General features: G+C 49.7%; 1 protein-coding gene across 7 annotated transcripts in view; it reads left to right on the forward strand.

Moving 5' to 3' along the window:
* Positions 1–5709: 5709 nt before the first annotated feature.
* Positions 5710–17208, forward strand: part of SSBP3 (single stranded DNA binding protein 3) — a 33668-nt gene continuing 22169 nt past the window's right edge. For 2 of the 7 annotated variants that reach the window (XM_073563683.1, XM_073563684.1), the window contains exons 1-4: positions 5710–6138; positions 11148–11220; positions 11991–12052; positions 12778–12862. In XM_073563683.1, coding sequence (XP_073419784.1) covers positions 6083–6138; positions 11148–11220; positions 11991–12052; positions 12778–12862 — 276 coding nt within the window. In that variant the 5' untranslated portion in view covers positions 5710–6082. The remainder of the gene's footprint in view (positions 6139–11147; positions 11221–11990; positions 12053–12777; positions 12863–17208) is intronic. The other 5 variants (XM_073563680.1, XM_073563682.1, XM_073563685.1 and 2 more) reach the window with 4 other exon arrangements.

Here is a 17208-nt window from a genome sequence, read left to right on the forward strand (position 1 = left end):
TCCAGTGCCCATATACCCATCACACATCCTTCATCCCATAGTCAACCATTATGACATCATAATGAGCGGCGGGGCTTGAAACCTATGATGACATCAGCATCACCATGGCAACCATTATGACATCATAATGAGGGGCGGGGCTTGCAACCTATGATGACATCAGCGTCACCATGGCAACCATTATGACATCATAATGAGGGGCGGGGCTTGATACACACACACTTTTTCCCCATTATGTAGATAGGGGCAAAATTGTTTGGAGAATTGGAACGCGCGGGGTTAAAATTTCGCCTCACAACATAGCCTAGGACACTCTTGGGGTCCGACGTGTGACTGTGCCAAATTTTGTGGCTGTAGCTGCGACGGTGCGGATGCCAATCCCGGACATACACATACACACACACATACACACACACACATACACACACATACATACATACTTGAGCTTTATATATTAGATTTAGTCCAAATCCATCCAGATACATAGGATCAGCAACGAGCCGCCCGTCCACCCAGACAACATACATCATAACTATAATATCATTAGTCTTTACATTCACCGACACGACCACACAGGACGGGGCAGATTGTGTATATGAACCTGTGCGCTCCCTATGGTGCCTATAGAAGGCAACGGGAAAGATAAAGCAATGGCGGCTGTATCAATACATCATACCTAGGATCTAACTGTAGTGGATGCAGTCGCACATTTTAGAAAACCAAAACTATTAAAGGAGTTGTCCACTATCTGGACAACCCCCTTTTAAAAAGAACTAGTCCTCTTTGTAAAATAAAAATAACAGATAGTCACCTTGTTCTGTTATGCTACGCAAGCACTGCAGCCAATTGGCGGCTGCTGCACTCTTACGTCCCCCCGATGGTCGGACAAGCGGGAGAGAGAGTGCAGCAGCCCCATAGCGGCCACTGATTGACTGCAGCACTAATGGTTACAGAGAGAAAGAACAATATATGGGCCCTTTGCAGTTCAATAGCTCATTATATTGGACCATTCCACCTGCTTTGGTGGTAGAAATGGACCCACTTACTTCTTGGGCGCCAGGCTGAGCCAATGCAAATGTCCTCCCCTTGGGCTGCAGGGCTCGCATAGCATAGCAATGCCATGAGAACCCTGGTAGACTCGATGTCAACATAGCTGGATCGGTGCCATATTTGTTTTTATTTATTTTCTGGGTCTATTTAATTAAAAAGGGATGTCCAGTCTGGGAAGTGGACAATCCCTTTAAGGACTTGTGATTGTTGGGGGCCCTTTTTGAGATTTTTTTGTATTGGAGCCCATGCCATTACATCACACCTATGGTGCTGGTTATCAGCATGTTGATACAATTACGGTTTGTTTGTAAATAAGAGACTTTCTGGATAAACTTCATTCTTCCTAAAAATGGAATGATGCGTGTCTGTGCCCAAAGCATTGTGTATACACACAGGCCAAATACTGTTTAGGCTATGTGCACACGCTGCAGTTTTGGCCCTGCGGAACCGCAGACATGGTACAGTACCATGTAACCCTATGGGTTTTCAAAACCGCTGTGCCCACGCTGCGTTTTTTTCCGCGCGGTTTTGCTGCAATTGTTTCTGTGGATTCCGCTGCGGTTTCACACCTTTAACATTGTAGAGGTGTGAAACCGCAGGCAAACCGCAGGAAAACCGCAGGTCACTTTACCTGCGGTTCCGTGGGGAAAAACCCGCAGGTGATTCCGCAGTGTGTGCACATAGCCTTAGAATCTGATCCAAAACACTGATGAACAGCGGTTCGTGTTTTTACGTACCATAAAAATCCCAAACGTGTGAATGACGCCTTACGCTGGGACTAAACGGCGACACAAAAATCACTGCTACAAGGTATCTCAGCAAGAAAGTCTCAAAAAAAATCCAATTCTTTCTGACTTTTTGCGACTTTGCTTGTTGCTGTACCTTGCGGGCCGTAATGCGACCTGCATCCACCTGCATTGTAGTGTGATGTACAGCGGTATATGGCTTAAGAGCCGTGTTATGGCCAAAGTCGCCTTGTAGCCCCCCAGCCTTAGCCTAAATGCACACAGTGCGTATTTGGTGCAGATTTGCCATGTTGATTCAAATGAAAAAAAACCCCAGCTGTGTAACAAAGCTCCAATATAATCAGATTTTACAAATCTCATGTATACATTGCATAAGTTGTCACGTACCCTTAAAGGGGTATTCTCATCATGTAAAGTGATGCCATATTTTGATTGGCGAGGGTCCAACATCTGGGATCCTGAGAATGAAGGGATGCAAGGATGGTGTAGAAGCTATACTAACTTCTCCCTGCCCTGCGACACTCGTGGAGAGCAGTTGGCCCTATTTACTTTAATGGGGCCACACTGCATTTCCCTACGTAGATGCATGGCTGCAACTGGGGAAATGGAAGATCTGTGAAGTGGATGCACTGATGCCTCCTCAATGCGAAAACCCCTTTAACCTTCCCTGGAGAATTCCGCTTGTTATTGTCCATGGGTTGTGTGTGGTACTGCAGCTTACCCACATTCACTTCAATGGAGCCGGTGTGGGAAAGAAAATGTCGCTGAAATCTTCCCACTTACTTTTGGTAGAGATCAACTTTATATTGCTGGATGGAATGTAAAAAATAAACTTATACCCCGATGTCATGTGATGGTATGATGTCATCAATTGCATTTTGCCACAGACTGTTTTTTTTTTCTGCTTAAGTCCTGTTCATTCTCTTTTGAGAAGTTTCTCTCACTGTATAGTTCTATTAAGATTTTATTGTTTGATGACAGTTACAAGTAATAATGAACATTCTTATAACAAATTAATGCAGCAAGAATCAACCTGGGGTTTCTCTCATTATCACTGTCCCCATTGGGGCTCACAATCTAAATTCCCTATCAGTATGTCTTTGGAGTGTGGGAGGAAACCGGAGAACCCGGAGGAAACCCACGCAAACACGGGGAGAACATACAAATTCCTTGCAGATGTTTTCCTTGGTGGGATTATGAACCCAGGACTCCAGCGCTGCAAGGGAACAGTGCTAACCACTGAGCCACCATACAGTGCTAACCACTGAGCCACTGTGACCTATATGTGTGAGAAGGTCGCCCCCATGGGGTCTGTTGTTTGGGGGAAGCAAGGTGGATTTTTCACAAATTTTTCTTTATAAAACGGGATAGGAAAATACAGCTTTGACTTTCAGGTGCCAATACATAGTGGCATAGGGTGGAGGGGCATCAGAGAGGTGGGTGCCCCGGGCAGTACATTTTATGGGGGATCAGAGAGGTGGGTGCCCCGGGCGCCACATTTTATGGGGGATCAGAGATGTGGGTGCCCCGGGCAGTACATTTTATGGGGGATCAGAGAGGTGGGTGCCCCGGGCGCCACATTTTATGGGGGATCAGAGAGGAGGCTGCCCCGGGCGGTACATTTTATGGGGGATTAGATAGGTGGGTGCCCCGGATGGCACATTTTATAGGGGATCAGAGAGGTGGGTGCAACGGGCCGTACATTTTATGGGGGATCAGAGAGGTGGGTGCCCCGGGCGGCACATTTTATGGGGGATCAGAGAGGTGGGTGCCCCGGGCGGCACATTTTATGGGGGATCAGAGAGGTGGGTGCCCCGGGCGCCACATTTTATGGGGGATCAGAGAGGTGGGTGCCCCAGGCGTCACATTTTGTAGGGGATCAGAGAGATGGGTGCCCCTGGCGTACCATTTTATGGGGGATTAGATAGGTGGGTGCCCCGGATGGCACATTTTATGGGGGATCAGAGAGGTGGGTGCAACGGGCCGTACATTTTATGGGTGATCAGAGAGGTGGGTGCCCCGGGCGGCACATTTTATGGGGGATTAGATAGGTGGGTGCCCCGGATGGCACATTTTATGGGGGATCAGAGAGGTGGGTGCAACGGGCCGTACATTTTATGGGTGATCAGAGAGGTGGGTGCCCCGGGCGGCACATTTTATGGGGGATTAGAGAGGTGGGTGCCCTGGGCGGCACATTTTATGGGTGATCAGAGAGGTGGGTGCCCCGGGCGCCACATTTTATGGGGGATCAGAGAGGTGGGTGCCCCGGATGGCACATTTTATGGGGGATCAGAGAGGAGGCTGCAACGGGCGTCACATTTTATGGGGAATCAGCGAGGTGGGTGCCCCAGGCGTCACATTTTATGGGGGATTAGATAGGTGGGTGCCCCGGATGGCACATTTTATGGGGGATCAGAGAGGTGGGTGCCCCGGGCGGCACATTTTATGGGGGATCAGAGAGGTGGGTGCCCCGGGCGGCACATTTTATGGGGGATCAGAGAGGTGGGTGCCCCGGATGGCACATTTTATGGGGGATCAGAGAGGTGGGTGCCCCGGGCGGCACATTTTATGGGGGATCAGAGAGGTGGGTGCCCTGGGTGTCACATTTTATGGGGGATCAGAGAGGTGGGTGCCCCGGGCAGCACATTTTATGGGGGATCAGAGAGGTGGGTGCCCCGGATGGCACATTTTATGGGGATCAGAGAGGTGGGTGCCCCGGGCGGCACATTTTATGGGGGATCAGAGAGGTGGGTGCCCTGGGTGTCACATTTTATGGGGGATCAGAGAGGTGGGTGCCCCGGGCAGCACATTTTATGGGAGTCCAAAATTTCATCCCCTTTTTCTGCTTTGCTCTCAAATCATTGGGGGACGACAAACCCCGAGAGGCTTGTTTTTGTTGCCAACACTGGGATTAGTGTAATAAAATAGTTGCATAAACAATGTAAAAAGTGTATTACAACATTGTATAACTTTTCTTATGCTGGATTTAAACAAAAAGCAAAGAAAAAAACAAACCTCTTCCAGGTCAAAGCATATTTATATGGTTTGTCTCAGGCTTAGGGCTGAAGTCTGCAGTCATTCTATGTGAATCCTCCCAGAATAAACACTGCTCACTGTCAGGATTCCCTAGTTTCGGAAGCGGCCGGTCATATGAACACAAGTATGTGATATGCATACTTCCGGTCACTTTCCGACTAGACTTGTATTCAGAGAGGACGTCCACGTCTAGTTGGCATGTGACCGCACGTATGCAAAACACATCCTTGCGGTCACGTGACCGCCGCCGGAGAATTCTGACAACACACAATGTGAGGATTCTGCAGACCGGAGCATTCCCTTTAAATCAGTAGTTCCTTAACAAAAATATATGTGCTTGGGGGATAAAGGGTTCAATACTGGAACGGTGAAAGGGACTTGGGGAGTCAGTGCGGGGCTTTGGGGGCACAAAATACTTGCCTTGCCCTGCATTCCCCAGCACACTATTAGTGGGGGGTGCGGCCATACACCTTAGATACCTGGAGAGCTGAACCTGACGATTTCTGTCGAAGCGATTGGACATGTCGGCTTTCAGCATGCCCCATCCCTTTATTTCCAGGGTCAGAGGGGTCCCCATTGGGAACACACGCACTTGGCTGTGCGGATAGTGTACAGTGGGGGGTCAATGAGTTATAGGGGTCCACGGACACCCCGTGCCCACTGTGGCATTATGGCATGACCCACTGGTGACTTTCTGTAAGGTGTGGTGGGATCAGCCCCTCTGTATAAGCCCCCCGGGTACATGTATGGGGGTCGCTGTGTCAGGCTCGGCCATGCTGGGCACATGCCCGGGTACACAGGAGGCCGCGGGGCTGACGGTGGCACACAAAGCCTGGCACACACAATGGGGGCTGCACGCACCGAGCACACAGGGGAGGACGGCGCCCCCTCCCATTGGCCGGCCGGGTGGGTGAGGGGCAGCGGAAGGTCCGGGCTCCTCCTCCTCCAGGACACGTTCTCATCACATACACACACAGTGCATGCAGCAGACATAGGGGGAGACCTGGGCCGGGCCCGGGACACACTGAGCGCAGGCAGCAGCAGGCGAGCGGCGGCCGGCCAGCGGGACATGGGGCAAGGAGGAGGCGTCAGCACAGCCCGGGACTGAGCCGCGCACCTTCCCCGCCGCCTGCCCCCACTGCTCGGACACTCGGTGCAGCACCGGCCGCAGCCGCCGCACGGAACCGCGCTCCTCCCCGCACCGGGAGTCGTCACCGGGGGTCGCTAGGCCGCCCCGCCGCTCGCTCGTCATGTTCGCCAAGGGGAAAGGCTCCGCGGTGCCGTCAGACGGGCAGGCCCGGGAAAAGTAAGTGTGGCCTGGGGACGGGGAGACGCTGGTGCGGAGCCTTTGTGCTGCCCTGTGCCCCCCGAGCAGCGGCTGCCCCCTGCGGAGCCCTGACCTCTGTGTGTGGCCCCAACTCATGTGCCCTGTGTGTAGGGGCCAGGCACGTCCTGGAGCCCCCTTAAAGTGCGGACCCTGAGCGTTGCGCCCCCCCCCAAAGCGCGGGCCTTGCGCGTTGCGCCCCCCCAAAGGCGCGGGCCTTGCGCGTTGCGCCCCCCCAAAAGCGCGGGCCTTGCGCGTTGCGCCCCCCCAAAAGCGCGGGCCTTGCGCGTTGCGCCCCCCCCCAAAGCGCGGGCCTTGCGCGTTGCGCCCCCCCCCAAAGCGCGGGCCTTGCGCGTTGCGCCCCCCCAAAAGCGCGGGCCTTGCGCGTTGCGCCCCCCCAAAAGCGCGGGCCTTGCGCGTTGCGCCCCCCCAAAAGCGCGGGCCTTGCGCGTTGCGCCCCCCCAAAAGCGCGGGCCTTGCGCGTTGCGCCCCCCCAAAAGCGCGGGCCTTGCGCGTTGCCCCCCCCCCAAAATCGCGGGCCTTGCGCGTTGCCCCCCCCCCCCAAATCGCGGGCCTTGCGCGTTGCCCCCCCCCCAAATCGCGGGCCTTGCGCGTTGCCCCCCCCCCCCCCAAATCGCGGGCCTTGCGCGTTGCACCCCCCCCCCCCAAATCGCGGGCCTTGCGCGTTGCCCCCCCCCCCCCAAATCGCGGGCCTTGCGCGTTGCCCCCCCCCCCCCAAATCGCGGGCCTTGCGCGTTGCCCCCCCCCCCCAAATCGCGGGCCTTGCGCGTTGCCCCCCCCCCCAAATCGCGGGCCTTGCGCGTTGCCCCCCCCCCCAAGTCGCGGGCCTTGCGCGTTGCCCCCCCCCCCCAAGTCGCGGGCCTTGCGCGTTGCCCCCCCCAAGTCGCGGGCCTTGCGCGTTGCCCCCCCCAAGTCGCGGGCCTTGCGCGTTGCCCCCCCCAAGTCGCGGGCCTTGCGCGTTGCCGCCCCCCCCAAAGCGCGGGCCTTGCGCGTTGCCGCCCCCCCCCCAAAGCGCGGGCCTTGCGCGTTGCCGCCCCCCCCCAAAGCGCGGGCCTTGCGCGTTGCCGCCCCCCCCAAAGCGCGGGCCTTGCGTGTTGCCGCCCCCCCCAAAGCGCGGGCCTTGCGCGTTGCCGCCCCCCCCAAAGCGCGGGCCTTGCGCGTTGCCGCCCCCCCCAAAGCGCGGGCCTTGCGCGTTGCCGCCCCCCCCAAAGCGCGGGCCTTGCGCGTTGCCGCCCCCCCCAAAGCGCGGGCCTTGCGCGTTGCCGCCCCCCCCAAAGCGCGGGCCTTGCGCGTTGCCGCCCCCCCCAAAGCGCGGGCCTTGCGCGTTGCCGCCCCCCCCAAAGCGCGGGCCTTGCGCGTTGCCGCCCCCCCCAAAGCGCGGGCCTTGCGCGTTGCCGCCCCCCCCAAAGCGCGGGCCTTGCGCGTTGCCGCCCCCCCCAAAGCGCGGGCCTTGCGCGTTGCCGCCCCCCCCCAAAGCGCGGGCCTTGCGCGTTGCCGCCCCCCCCAAAGCGCGGGCCTTGCGCGTTGCCGCCCCCCCCAAAGCGCGGGCCTTGCGCGTTGCCGCCCCCCCCAAAGCGCGGGCCTTGCGCGTTGCCGCCCCCCCCAAAGCGCGGGCCTTGCGCGTTGCCGCCCCCCCCAAAGCGCGGGCCTTGCGCGTTGCCGCCCCCCCCAAAGCGCGGGCCTTGCGCGTTGCCGCCCCCCCCAAAGCGCGGGCCTTGCGCGTTGCCGCCCCCCCCAAAGCGCGGGCCTTGCGCGTTGCCGCCCCCCCCAAAGCGCGGGCCTTGCGCGTTGCCGCCCCCCCCAAAGCGCGGGCCTTGCGCGTTGCCCCCCCAAAAAAAAAAGCACGGGCCTTGCGCTTCGGCTCCTCCCAAAAGCGGAGGCCTTGCGCATTGTCTTCCCCCCCACCACCAAAAGCGCGGGCCTTTTGCGTTGCCCCCCTCAGAAGCATGGGCCTTGCACGTTGGGCCCCCCTCCCCCCGAAAAGTGTGGGCCTTGCGCGTCGGAGGCTCCCCCCAAAGCGTGGGCCAATGTGTATGCTCCCCCCAACCCATATGTAGTCAGTGGACCCTTAATATTTATGCACCCCATTATGTACCCTCTGATTAATTCCTGCACCATGAAATGTGTGTCCTTTAGATTGAGGACCCCCAAGCCTTATATATATGTGTGTGTGTGTTTTCCCTTATGTACCCCTATCCCGTGTTTAATGCACCCTCCTGCTGCTCCCTAATCTATATGTGCCCCCAACCCATATATACCCCTGAATGTTTGCACCCACAAACATGTTCCCCACAATGGTATCTGCTGCCCCAATATAAGTATACTTGCCATTATTTACCCCCAACTTATAGGAACCCCATTTTTTCTGTTGCCCCCCCTAATCTAGGTATTCTCCAGGTCTGTATCTGATGCACCCTTCTGTTCTGTACCCCATGAATTTCTGCACCCTTCCATTCAGCAGCTCATATTTCCCTACGATTATGTACCCCCATAACTTGTCTTGCTGCCGCCGTGGTAACGTACCCCCATATTACTGATAGTGCTCTCTAGTGGTGACTATCTTATTCACTTGTCATTGGATGTTACCAAGATTATTGGTGCCCCCAACAGGATGTTTTGCACCCTGCAACAATTTGTGGTCTCCTCCCTCCTGTCCCATTTTCATGGGTGACCCTTCCTTCCATGTACATGGACGCGGGTTCTGTTCTCTTGGAAGGAGGCGTCGTGTACTCAGTGTTGTCTTGTGCCTGTACCTGTTCCTTTAGCTCATGCTCCTTGGTACACATGGCACTGACTTACATAAGGCTCAGCACATTCCTCCCTCACTAAAAAATCTTGTTTTTCGATCCTTGCCTATAAAACATCCCTTTTAAGCAATTGTGATGCCACCTGTGTGTGATCACAGCGTCTGTGCCCAGCGGGCATCTGTTTTCTTTGGGGTGTTTATGATATTGACCATTGATCATCCCGGTACTGCCGTATATATTGATTTATTACCCTGGAGTCCGTAATTTAGAGAAACTCAATCTAATTTTGTTTTAACCATGCGGCGATTTAAAGTGATGACGCCTGTTTAAAACCCGTGCGATGAGTCATAATTTAAAGGCCGTTTTTAAAACATGGCCACTTCCCTCTTTATACCTTGGCAGGCGTGTGACCACAGCTTGTATGTGATACTATTGATACTATCTCTTGGCCTCATTGACTTGATTGGAGCATAGTGGACAAGTGTGGCGATGTTTCTGGAAAAATGTGGTAATGTTTCCAAATGTTGATTACCCCTTTAAATGTATTCATATACCAAATCTCCCTTGAAAGAGGGGTCTGGCTTTCTTCTGTAACCGCACCACTTCTCGTTTGATTGACAGCCGCCCTCAAATTCCTCAACTTTGAGATCACAATCTAAGAAAAAGCTCGGGTTAAAAAAAATAAAGAAAAAATTAGTGTTGACGCTTTTCCATCCCCTGGTTTCCCGCTACAGTGATGAACAGACACGTGACCGCTGCAGCCAATCACTGTTCCTTTTGTCAGCCAGAAATCATTCAGTGTTAGTGACTAGTTTCCTTAACTCTTGGTTCTTTTTTCCCCTCATTTCGTCCCTTTAAGGGCAATTACATAGAACTCCTGTCCTTCATGTCCGCAGACTACAGGCCTTCCAAAAAAACCCTGTCTATTCATTCACTGCAGGAATAAACAGCAGCCTGTATTCTGCTGATGCATTTTGTAATGCAGTTTTTTTTTTTTGTTTTTTTTTTTACTTTTTTTGCAGCCCCACATATTAATAATTTTGCATATTAGGAGTTCCATGGAATAGCCGGAATATTGCTGCAGACGTCAGTCTTTTCCACGACCGGTTCTATCTTGGTGACGTTTCCCCTCTGTGTTCATGTCCTGTCCTCTTTGGTTCAGGTTTCTTCTTTTCCTGTTTCCCTGGTATTTCGTGTTTTGGACCCCCTCCCCCGTTTTTTTTTTTTTCTTTGTGCACTCTTTTCAGCATTGATTGTGATCTCTTGCCCACTGTCTGGTCTTCTGTGACCCATGTTACACGTAAGCCTGAACCCGCAGCGCGACATATAATGAAGCACTTGAGAAGTTGAGCGACCTGGAGTTGACGCCCGTGTGACGGGGAATTCGCACGTGGCTAAAATTCATGCTACTGTCCCATTTATCTGAACGGGCCATGCAGAGATCAATGTACTGTTGTCTACTGGCAAACCAGATCCTACCCCTTTTTTTTTTTTATTATTTATTTACCCCTATTATCAATGGATACCAGCAACCACTTCTCCAAAAGCATGCACAATGGTGGCGATCTTGTGATTTACCCACATGGCCAGCGCCATCGGGATTGCTCTCGTTGTGCAAACTGGAGAATATGGTGCCTGCATCTGCAGATGACTTGTTTTAAGCGAGCGCCGGAGAGGAGGTGCAGTCGTGATTTCCGCACGCCATCCTGATAGTTGTGGACGAACCTCTTTGTGGCAGCAATACATCTTGGAAAGCTTCCCCATCCAGCATGTCCGATCCTTCTTTACCCTGAGGTGTTGTCATGGGCTCGTTGGAACTTCCCTCAAACACATTTTACATTACTGCATCGCATTACTATATAGTGTTATATTCCCTACATGCAAAGGTCAAGGCAAAGCTGGTGCCAGCAATGAATTCTGGGAGATTACAGCTCTGAAGCTTACAGAATTGTGAATGCAGCCTCTGGATGAGCTAACTTAGCTACTTAAACTCCCAATTTTTTTTCTAGTCCTTTGATCTTAAAAAAAAAAAAAAAAAAGCTAAAGGTGTAGGTCTTGAATGTTTGCACCCTGATTTGGCACATTGAGCTACCTTTTGTGTCCCCCACAGACTAATTATGGGTGATTTTGGGGTCTTGTTACCATTGCCCTTGTAGCTCAGGTGTTTTGCATCTTCCTAGTTGTGTAAGATCCATGCTTATAGTTTTCCCTTTTCTTTTGCAGGCTTGCGCTTTATGTATATGAATATCTGCTTCATGTTGGTGCCCAGAAATCTGCACAAACGTTCCTGTCAGAGGTGAGAACTAAATGGCTTCACCCCCCCACTGGGAGTGGTCTTTGTTGTCCTTTCTCATTCTCGAGTCCTCTACCAGAGGCCTGGGAGTTTGAGGGTTCTGCGCAGAATCTTAGTCGTTCCAAGCTGAGTTTGAGGGTTCTGCGCAGGATCTTAGTTGTTCCCAGCATTGCGCTTTTCTGGACAGAGAGCTCAGAAGTTGCTCTTGGGATCTGTTGTAGCCACTCTTCCAACTTAGTGGTCCAAACTTGCTCAGCAAAAGTAAAATTGACTCTTGGGCAGTGATCCACTACTGGAATCGTGACTGATCGCGCTTTCTAGGACTTTTATTATGGGTGATCCATTTCAGACAAAAGCAAAGCATGATCATAAAGTCGGGCCATCCATAGAGTATAGTAATTATTTATGTAGGCTCTACTTCATTTATTGCTCCCAAATGCAAGTGGAAAAGGAATTTTATAGGTGTGAGCTTATTATCAAAGGTACAAGCTAGTCTGTAGATGAACCGGATGAAGGGAGCATTATACCCACTTGCGTCGACTGGTGCCTGTCAAATATCGTGCACGTTCCCTGTTGATTAGAATGAGGTGTGTGCGGACTATCTGCGCCTACTGACCCAACGTCTTCTGGATTAATGAAGTTGAAGGTGCTGGAGAGCCCCTCTTAAAGTTTGTAGCAATATGGACTTTGCTATTCTTGCAAGAAACCCCTGTCTACATGTTTTTTTTACTTATCTGTGCAGTGTTCACATCCTTTATTCCTTGTTCTTACAGATAAGGTGGGAGAAGAATATCACATTAGGGGAACCTCCAGGATTCTTACATTCGTGGTGGTGGTGAGTGAAGCATTGTGCACATTTGTTCCTTTCAGCTTGTTAAAAATACATATATCTATATCTATATCATAAAGGTGGCTTTTCAGGGCTCGCCTCATTTTTGAGACTAATTGTCTTAAGCAGAATATTTCCTAGCAAAATAAATAATAAAAAAAACTTTTCTATTTTGGTTGAGAGCTGCACTATGATTTTGGCCCCAAAATATAAGGGTTGCCCTGTTCGTTTAGTAATAAAGGGTCCATTTACATTGTAAGTAGTGTTGAGCGACCGCGCTCGGATAAGGTGTTATCTGAGCCTGCTCCGGTGCTAAGAGTATCTTCGGCATACTCGAAAAATGTGTTCCGAGTCTCAGCGGCTTCAATTCCTGTTCGTTAGGCAATCCCTGCATGTGTTTTGGCTCTTGAACAGCCACGAGATATGCAGCCGCGGGGACTCGGAGCATATTTTGTAAGCACCCTGAAAACACTGGGTTAGCACACGAGCATGCTCAGATAACACCTTATCCCAGCACGTTCGCTCATCACTAATTGTAAGATTACCATAGACACTGGAGATAATTTTGCAGTGTAAAGAGGCTGCTGATCACCCAATGAACGACCAAAATGATCATTCGTCGGGTGAAACTAGCTTTTTCTGTAGCCTCTAGATACACATTTTATTTTTTTTTGTCGTTTTTCATGTTCATATGCTGATTTGTTACCTTTTTTTTTTTTTTCTGCACTCAGTGTATTTTGGGACCTGTACTGTGCTGCGCCGGAGCGCAGAGACACCTGTGAACATTCAAGTGAAGCAAAAGCTTTCCATGACTACGTAAGTAGCTGGCGTTTTCTTCTTCTGTATTCCCATTTCATAAAGAATCATTGATGTTGTGCTTGTTTGGTTATCGCTGCAATTTACAGGCGTCTAAAGTTGCAGCGGTGCTGTAGCAGAACTGGGTAGGCAGACATTGTGTCGCTTGTGGGGATGAGTTGCTGAAAATTGTTCAGTGGTCCGAGACAGTCGTCAAATGATTGTGCAGCACGGGAGGGGGGTGGGTTGTGTAATCGTTTGATAAATTAAATAAGTCCGTTAGTTGGCGTGTTCCGATCCACAAATTAACGCCATATTGTCATTCAGTATCGGCACATGGTTTCTAAATTTTAGCAACACTCGTTGGCGCTTTCTGCTAAGCCATGGCCCTTCTCGAGTGTATTATGTGTCTAAAACACATAATAAAGGTGATGTAAGGCATTCAGGACAGGCTTTTTTGGTGTAAATTGAGACGCATGTATTTTGTGAAATCTCCCCTAGTGGTTCTGGTTGATCCACAGGACGGAGAGCTTTATAGGTAGATTAGTTTTCCCCTGGTGCGGACAGATTATTAGTAGATTGTCATGTAACGTGTCAGCTTGCTGTGTAGTTGATGATTGTGATCTCTTGGTGAGATCCGGCGAGCTTTCTATGCAAGTAGCAGATCTAATATTGCTAACCCTTGTTGTATATGGCAGCATTATTCGTGTTCTGTAAACCGTGAAGGCGTCCATTTCTCACGCACAATGCTGTCTAGTTTTATGGACATTTCAGACTATGGTTAGAATTGTGGTATAATCATCGTAAGGTCTGTTGGTCTCTCAGTCTACTCCCCTCGATGACAGAAGGATTGGGCATGTTTGATATCAGCAGGACTGATCATCTGGCGGCCACTGGAAACACAAGGATCGGTCGATGAAATTCCCCTTTTACAATCCTTCTCTCCCCTAACATCATTTATTTGGGGATAGTTGGGAGGCAACAGTAAACAATCATAGTTATCCGATTCCACCAAGGGGACTGTGACTCTCCCCGGTACCAGCTCTGAGTCTCCGTCGCTCCTCCCACGTTTGTTTGTTTTTTTTGGCTGCAGCGCTGACATCGCTGCAGCCAATCATGGAGCTCAGCGGCTTTGAGTGTTGCATTCTATCTACACGGGCAGAGCCGCTGAACTCAGTGATTGGCTGCAGCGCTGTAGGTACTGCAGATTATAACAAACATGGAGCAACAATGGAGATTCAGTGCTGGACCTGGGGAGGGTGAGTAAGACAAATTTGGTTTATACTTTTAAAACTTACTGCCTCCATGATCAAGATTTTATATATGATATATTTACTATTTTTTTATATTTTTTTTTATATAATTTTTTTATTTATTTTAAACGCACAATTTTTTTTTTTTTTTGCAATTGAAGGAATAGCCCCGGCTTGCAGAAGTGTATATAACCTCTCGGCAATTACTGTCCCAATTCACTAATGAGAATAAATGAATATTGTTAGTGGCCAGCAGAGTGTAGAGAGCCTGATACAAATGACATTACATTCCTTGGATGGGGTCAGAATCGGTGTTTTCCAGGAGCGCATGGTCTTATGACCACTTATAGGCTTCAGTGGAGCCAGAAGTGATCCTGTGCCTGACCCTAAGGGGTCATGTGTCAGGCTCCCACCCTCCACGGCCCCCATAGCCGGCCTTGTGGGTGGCCAAGCCAAATTCATTTTTTGGTTTATCCAGTCTGATTTTTCAGCCTTACAACTTACGCCCTTTGGGAAAACTGAACTCATGTTCACATGTATTGCTCACATGCATTTGTGCACCATTTACTTTTTATTTATTAGCCGCAGTAATGGTGCGGTTTATACCTTGGGATCCAGAGTGGCAGTATTAAAAAGAGAGGAAAAATTTGCACTTTGATCAACAACAAAAATATTGCAGAACCCAAAATGTGAAAGCTTTGAAGTTGGACTTGCACAAGGTTATCTGAGCCCTGACCTCCCATAACCATATATTAGTGCAACCTGGATATAGCATGACGGCTACCATGGGGGATGAAATGATGCAGCAGGGGCTCAGTCCATATCAGACAAATGGACCCGACATTAATTGGGCAGTGATGCGTCTCCTATACATTCATGCCGTGTCCAACTTATACATTTTCTATATATTTTTTTTTATTTTATTTTGGTTTTCATATGTTGAAGCATTGATGAATGATGACTCTTCTGTAGGGTGAGTTGACATTTTGGGTGATGAGTCAATGCTTAGTCACCATCAGTGAGCCAAGAATCCCAATTAATTCTTATCGTGATGAACACTATGTACGTCGCTGCCAGTTTAATGGAACATTGTATTTCTCTTCAAGACGGGAGATGTGATGTCGCCGATCACAGAGAGGCCTCGGGTTGGAATCGGATCTAAATTATCATATAATCTGACTCTTCCCTGTAAGAAACTAATTTCAAGCAGAGGTGTAACCATAATCGATTTGCAGGTCCCCCGCTCCAGCACCTACGTCACTTTCGGGTAGGTGGGGGGGATCTCAGGGCTCCGCATATTGTGTCTGCAGCACATCGTCCATGTACATTTGGTGTGTTATTTTTAATTTTATTTTTTTTCTTCTGCATAAACGATCTGATCTGCCCAATCGTAGCTGATTGCCACCATGGAATGAGCCCTCTTTGCTTGGCCATTTATTGGCCGGCCTAATTGGACCTTAATTTTGTTTTGAGATTTTGCTTAAAGTGTTCGCAGCTCTTATTCCGACTTTTATGCATCTGCGTGGTAACAGACTACAAACAAACCCTGTTTAATCTGATCCTGCAGTTTTTATCTTGTTCATCCCAACATAAGAAATGTATCTGATTGAGAAGTAGAGGATTTATTTAAAGTCTAAAAGTCTTCGTTTTTATTTCATGAATTAATATTACACGTGAAAATAGGCAACTTGGTAATATACCTTACCGGGAAAATGTGCTGCTTTCTATTTGATCTTTCACTGTCAATTTACAGGTAAAATCTGTTTTTAGTAAATATTATTTATTTCTATAGCACCATTGGTTCCATGGTGCTGTACATGAGAAGGGGTTACATACAAATTACAGATATCACTTACAGTAAACAAACTAACAATGACAGACTGATACAGAGGGGAGAGGACCCTGCCCTTTCAAGCTTACATTCTACAGGATATAGGATTTTTTCCATTACTGAAATGGGAGTAGACAGTTGGTGCTCATAAAGTTCTATGGAGAACTGTAACTGAGAACTTATAAGTTCTAGCCTCTAGCTCCTCCCTCCATAGAATGTCGGGAACACCAATTGCCGCATCTAACATTCTATGGAGGGAGGAGCTTGAGGCAGACATTCTGCTGCAAGTTCTCCATAGTACTTTATGAGCACCAGCTGTCATCTCCTAGCTCCGGAATGGGAAAATTACAAAACTGTGATTTGAGAATGAAAGCTTAGTCCAAAATGAGAAAACCAAAACTGATTTCTCTAGGATATACTACAGAATGTCTTATTTTCACGTGATTGATTTATGTAATAAAATCTGATACTTTTTAAGTTATTGCATTATCAGACTACGCTGACTGTTTGTAGTCCGTTACCGTGGAGACGCATAGAAGCTTTAGGTATAAACCAGCTGTCTGCTCTGATCATTAGTATTTTTTTACACAGAAAAAAAAAAAAATCAAAGATATTAAATATCTAATATGAGAAAAGCTAGTTGACGGTGATGGGTATGACGGCACACCCTGACAGATGATGATGTGGGGGGGTTAAGGGGGCAGGATCAGTCGTGTTGAATTTCAGAACCAAATCCTTTGGTTTTTACAGATGCATATGTATGGGGAGGGGGATCGGAAGGAATCGCTATCAGCCGGTCGAGTATGTGAAGGTTGTATGGGGGCATCCTTGGGGTGTATCCACACATGCCAGTAGTGGGCAGAAATCACACGCAATGCAAATTGTTTAATGGGCCAAATCCTCTGTGCACCGCCAGCGTGCATTATTACTGCCTTGATAGTGAGTGTCTTATGGGGGTGTTTTACGTTGCTCTCTTTAATGTCTCCAGTGACCAAAGGTTGCAGATCTCCACTGGAGAGGGGCTTCTGTTGCCCCCTGACTCATAAACCTCACTTATCTGTTTTTATTATTCTCAGTCAAGCAAACAAAAGGGGACACACAGCCATTCACGTTTGCAATTCTGTGCCTCCATACTGCTAATAACAAAAAGCCTCTTTTACACGGGGAGGTAAAGGACAGCCATAAATCAGTGAACCAGACTGGAACACCTCTGCCCCAGCCTCATCCTCCTTTACACAGGGGGCTAATTACCGGCTTTGTGTAGTGGCTTCTGACAATGTGAC

Source organism: Dendrobates tinctorius, unplaced genomic scaffold, assembly GCF_039654945.1.
Source record: "Dendrobates tinctorius isolate UK_male_01 unplaced genomic scaffold, ASM3965494v1 ptg000396l, whole genome shotgun sequence".
Classification (NCBI taxonomy): domain Eukaryota; kingdom Metazoa; phylum Chordata; class Amphibia; order Anura; family Dendrobatidae; genus Dendrobates; species Dendrobates tinctorius.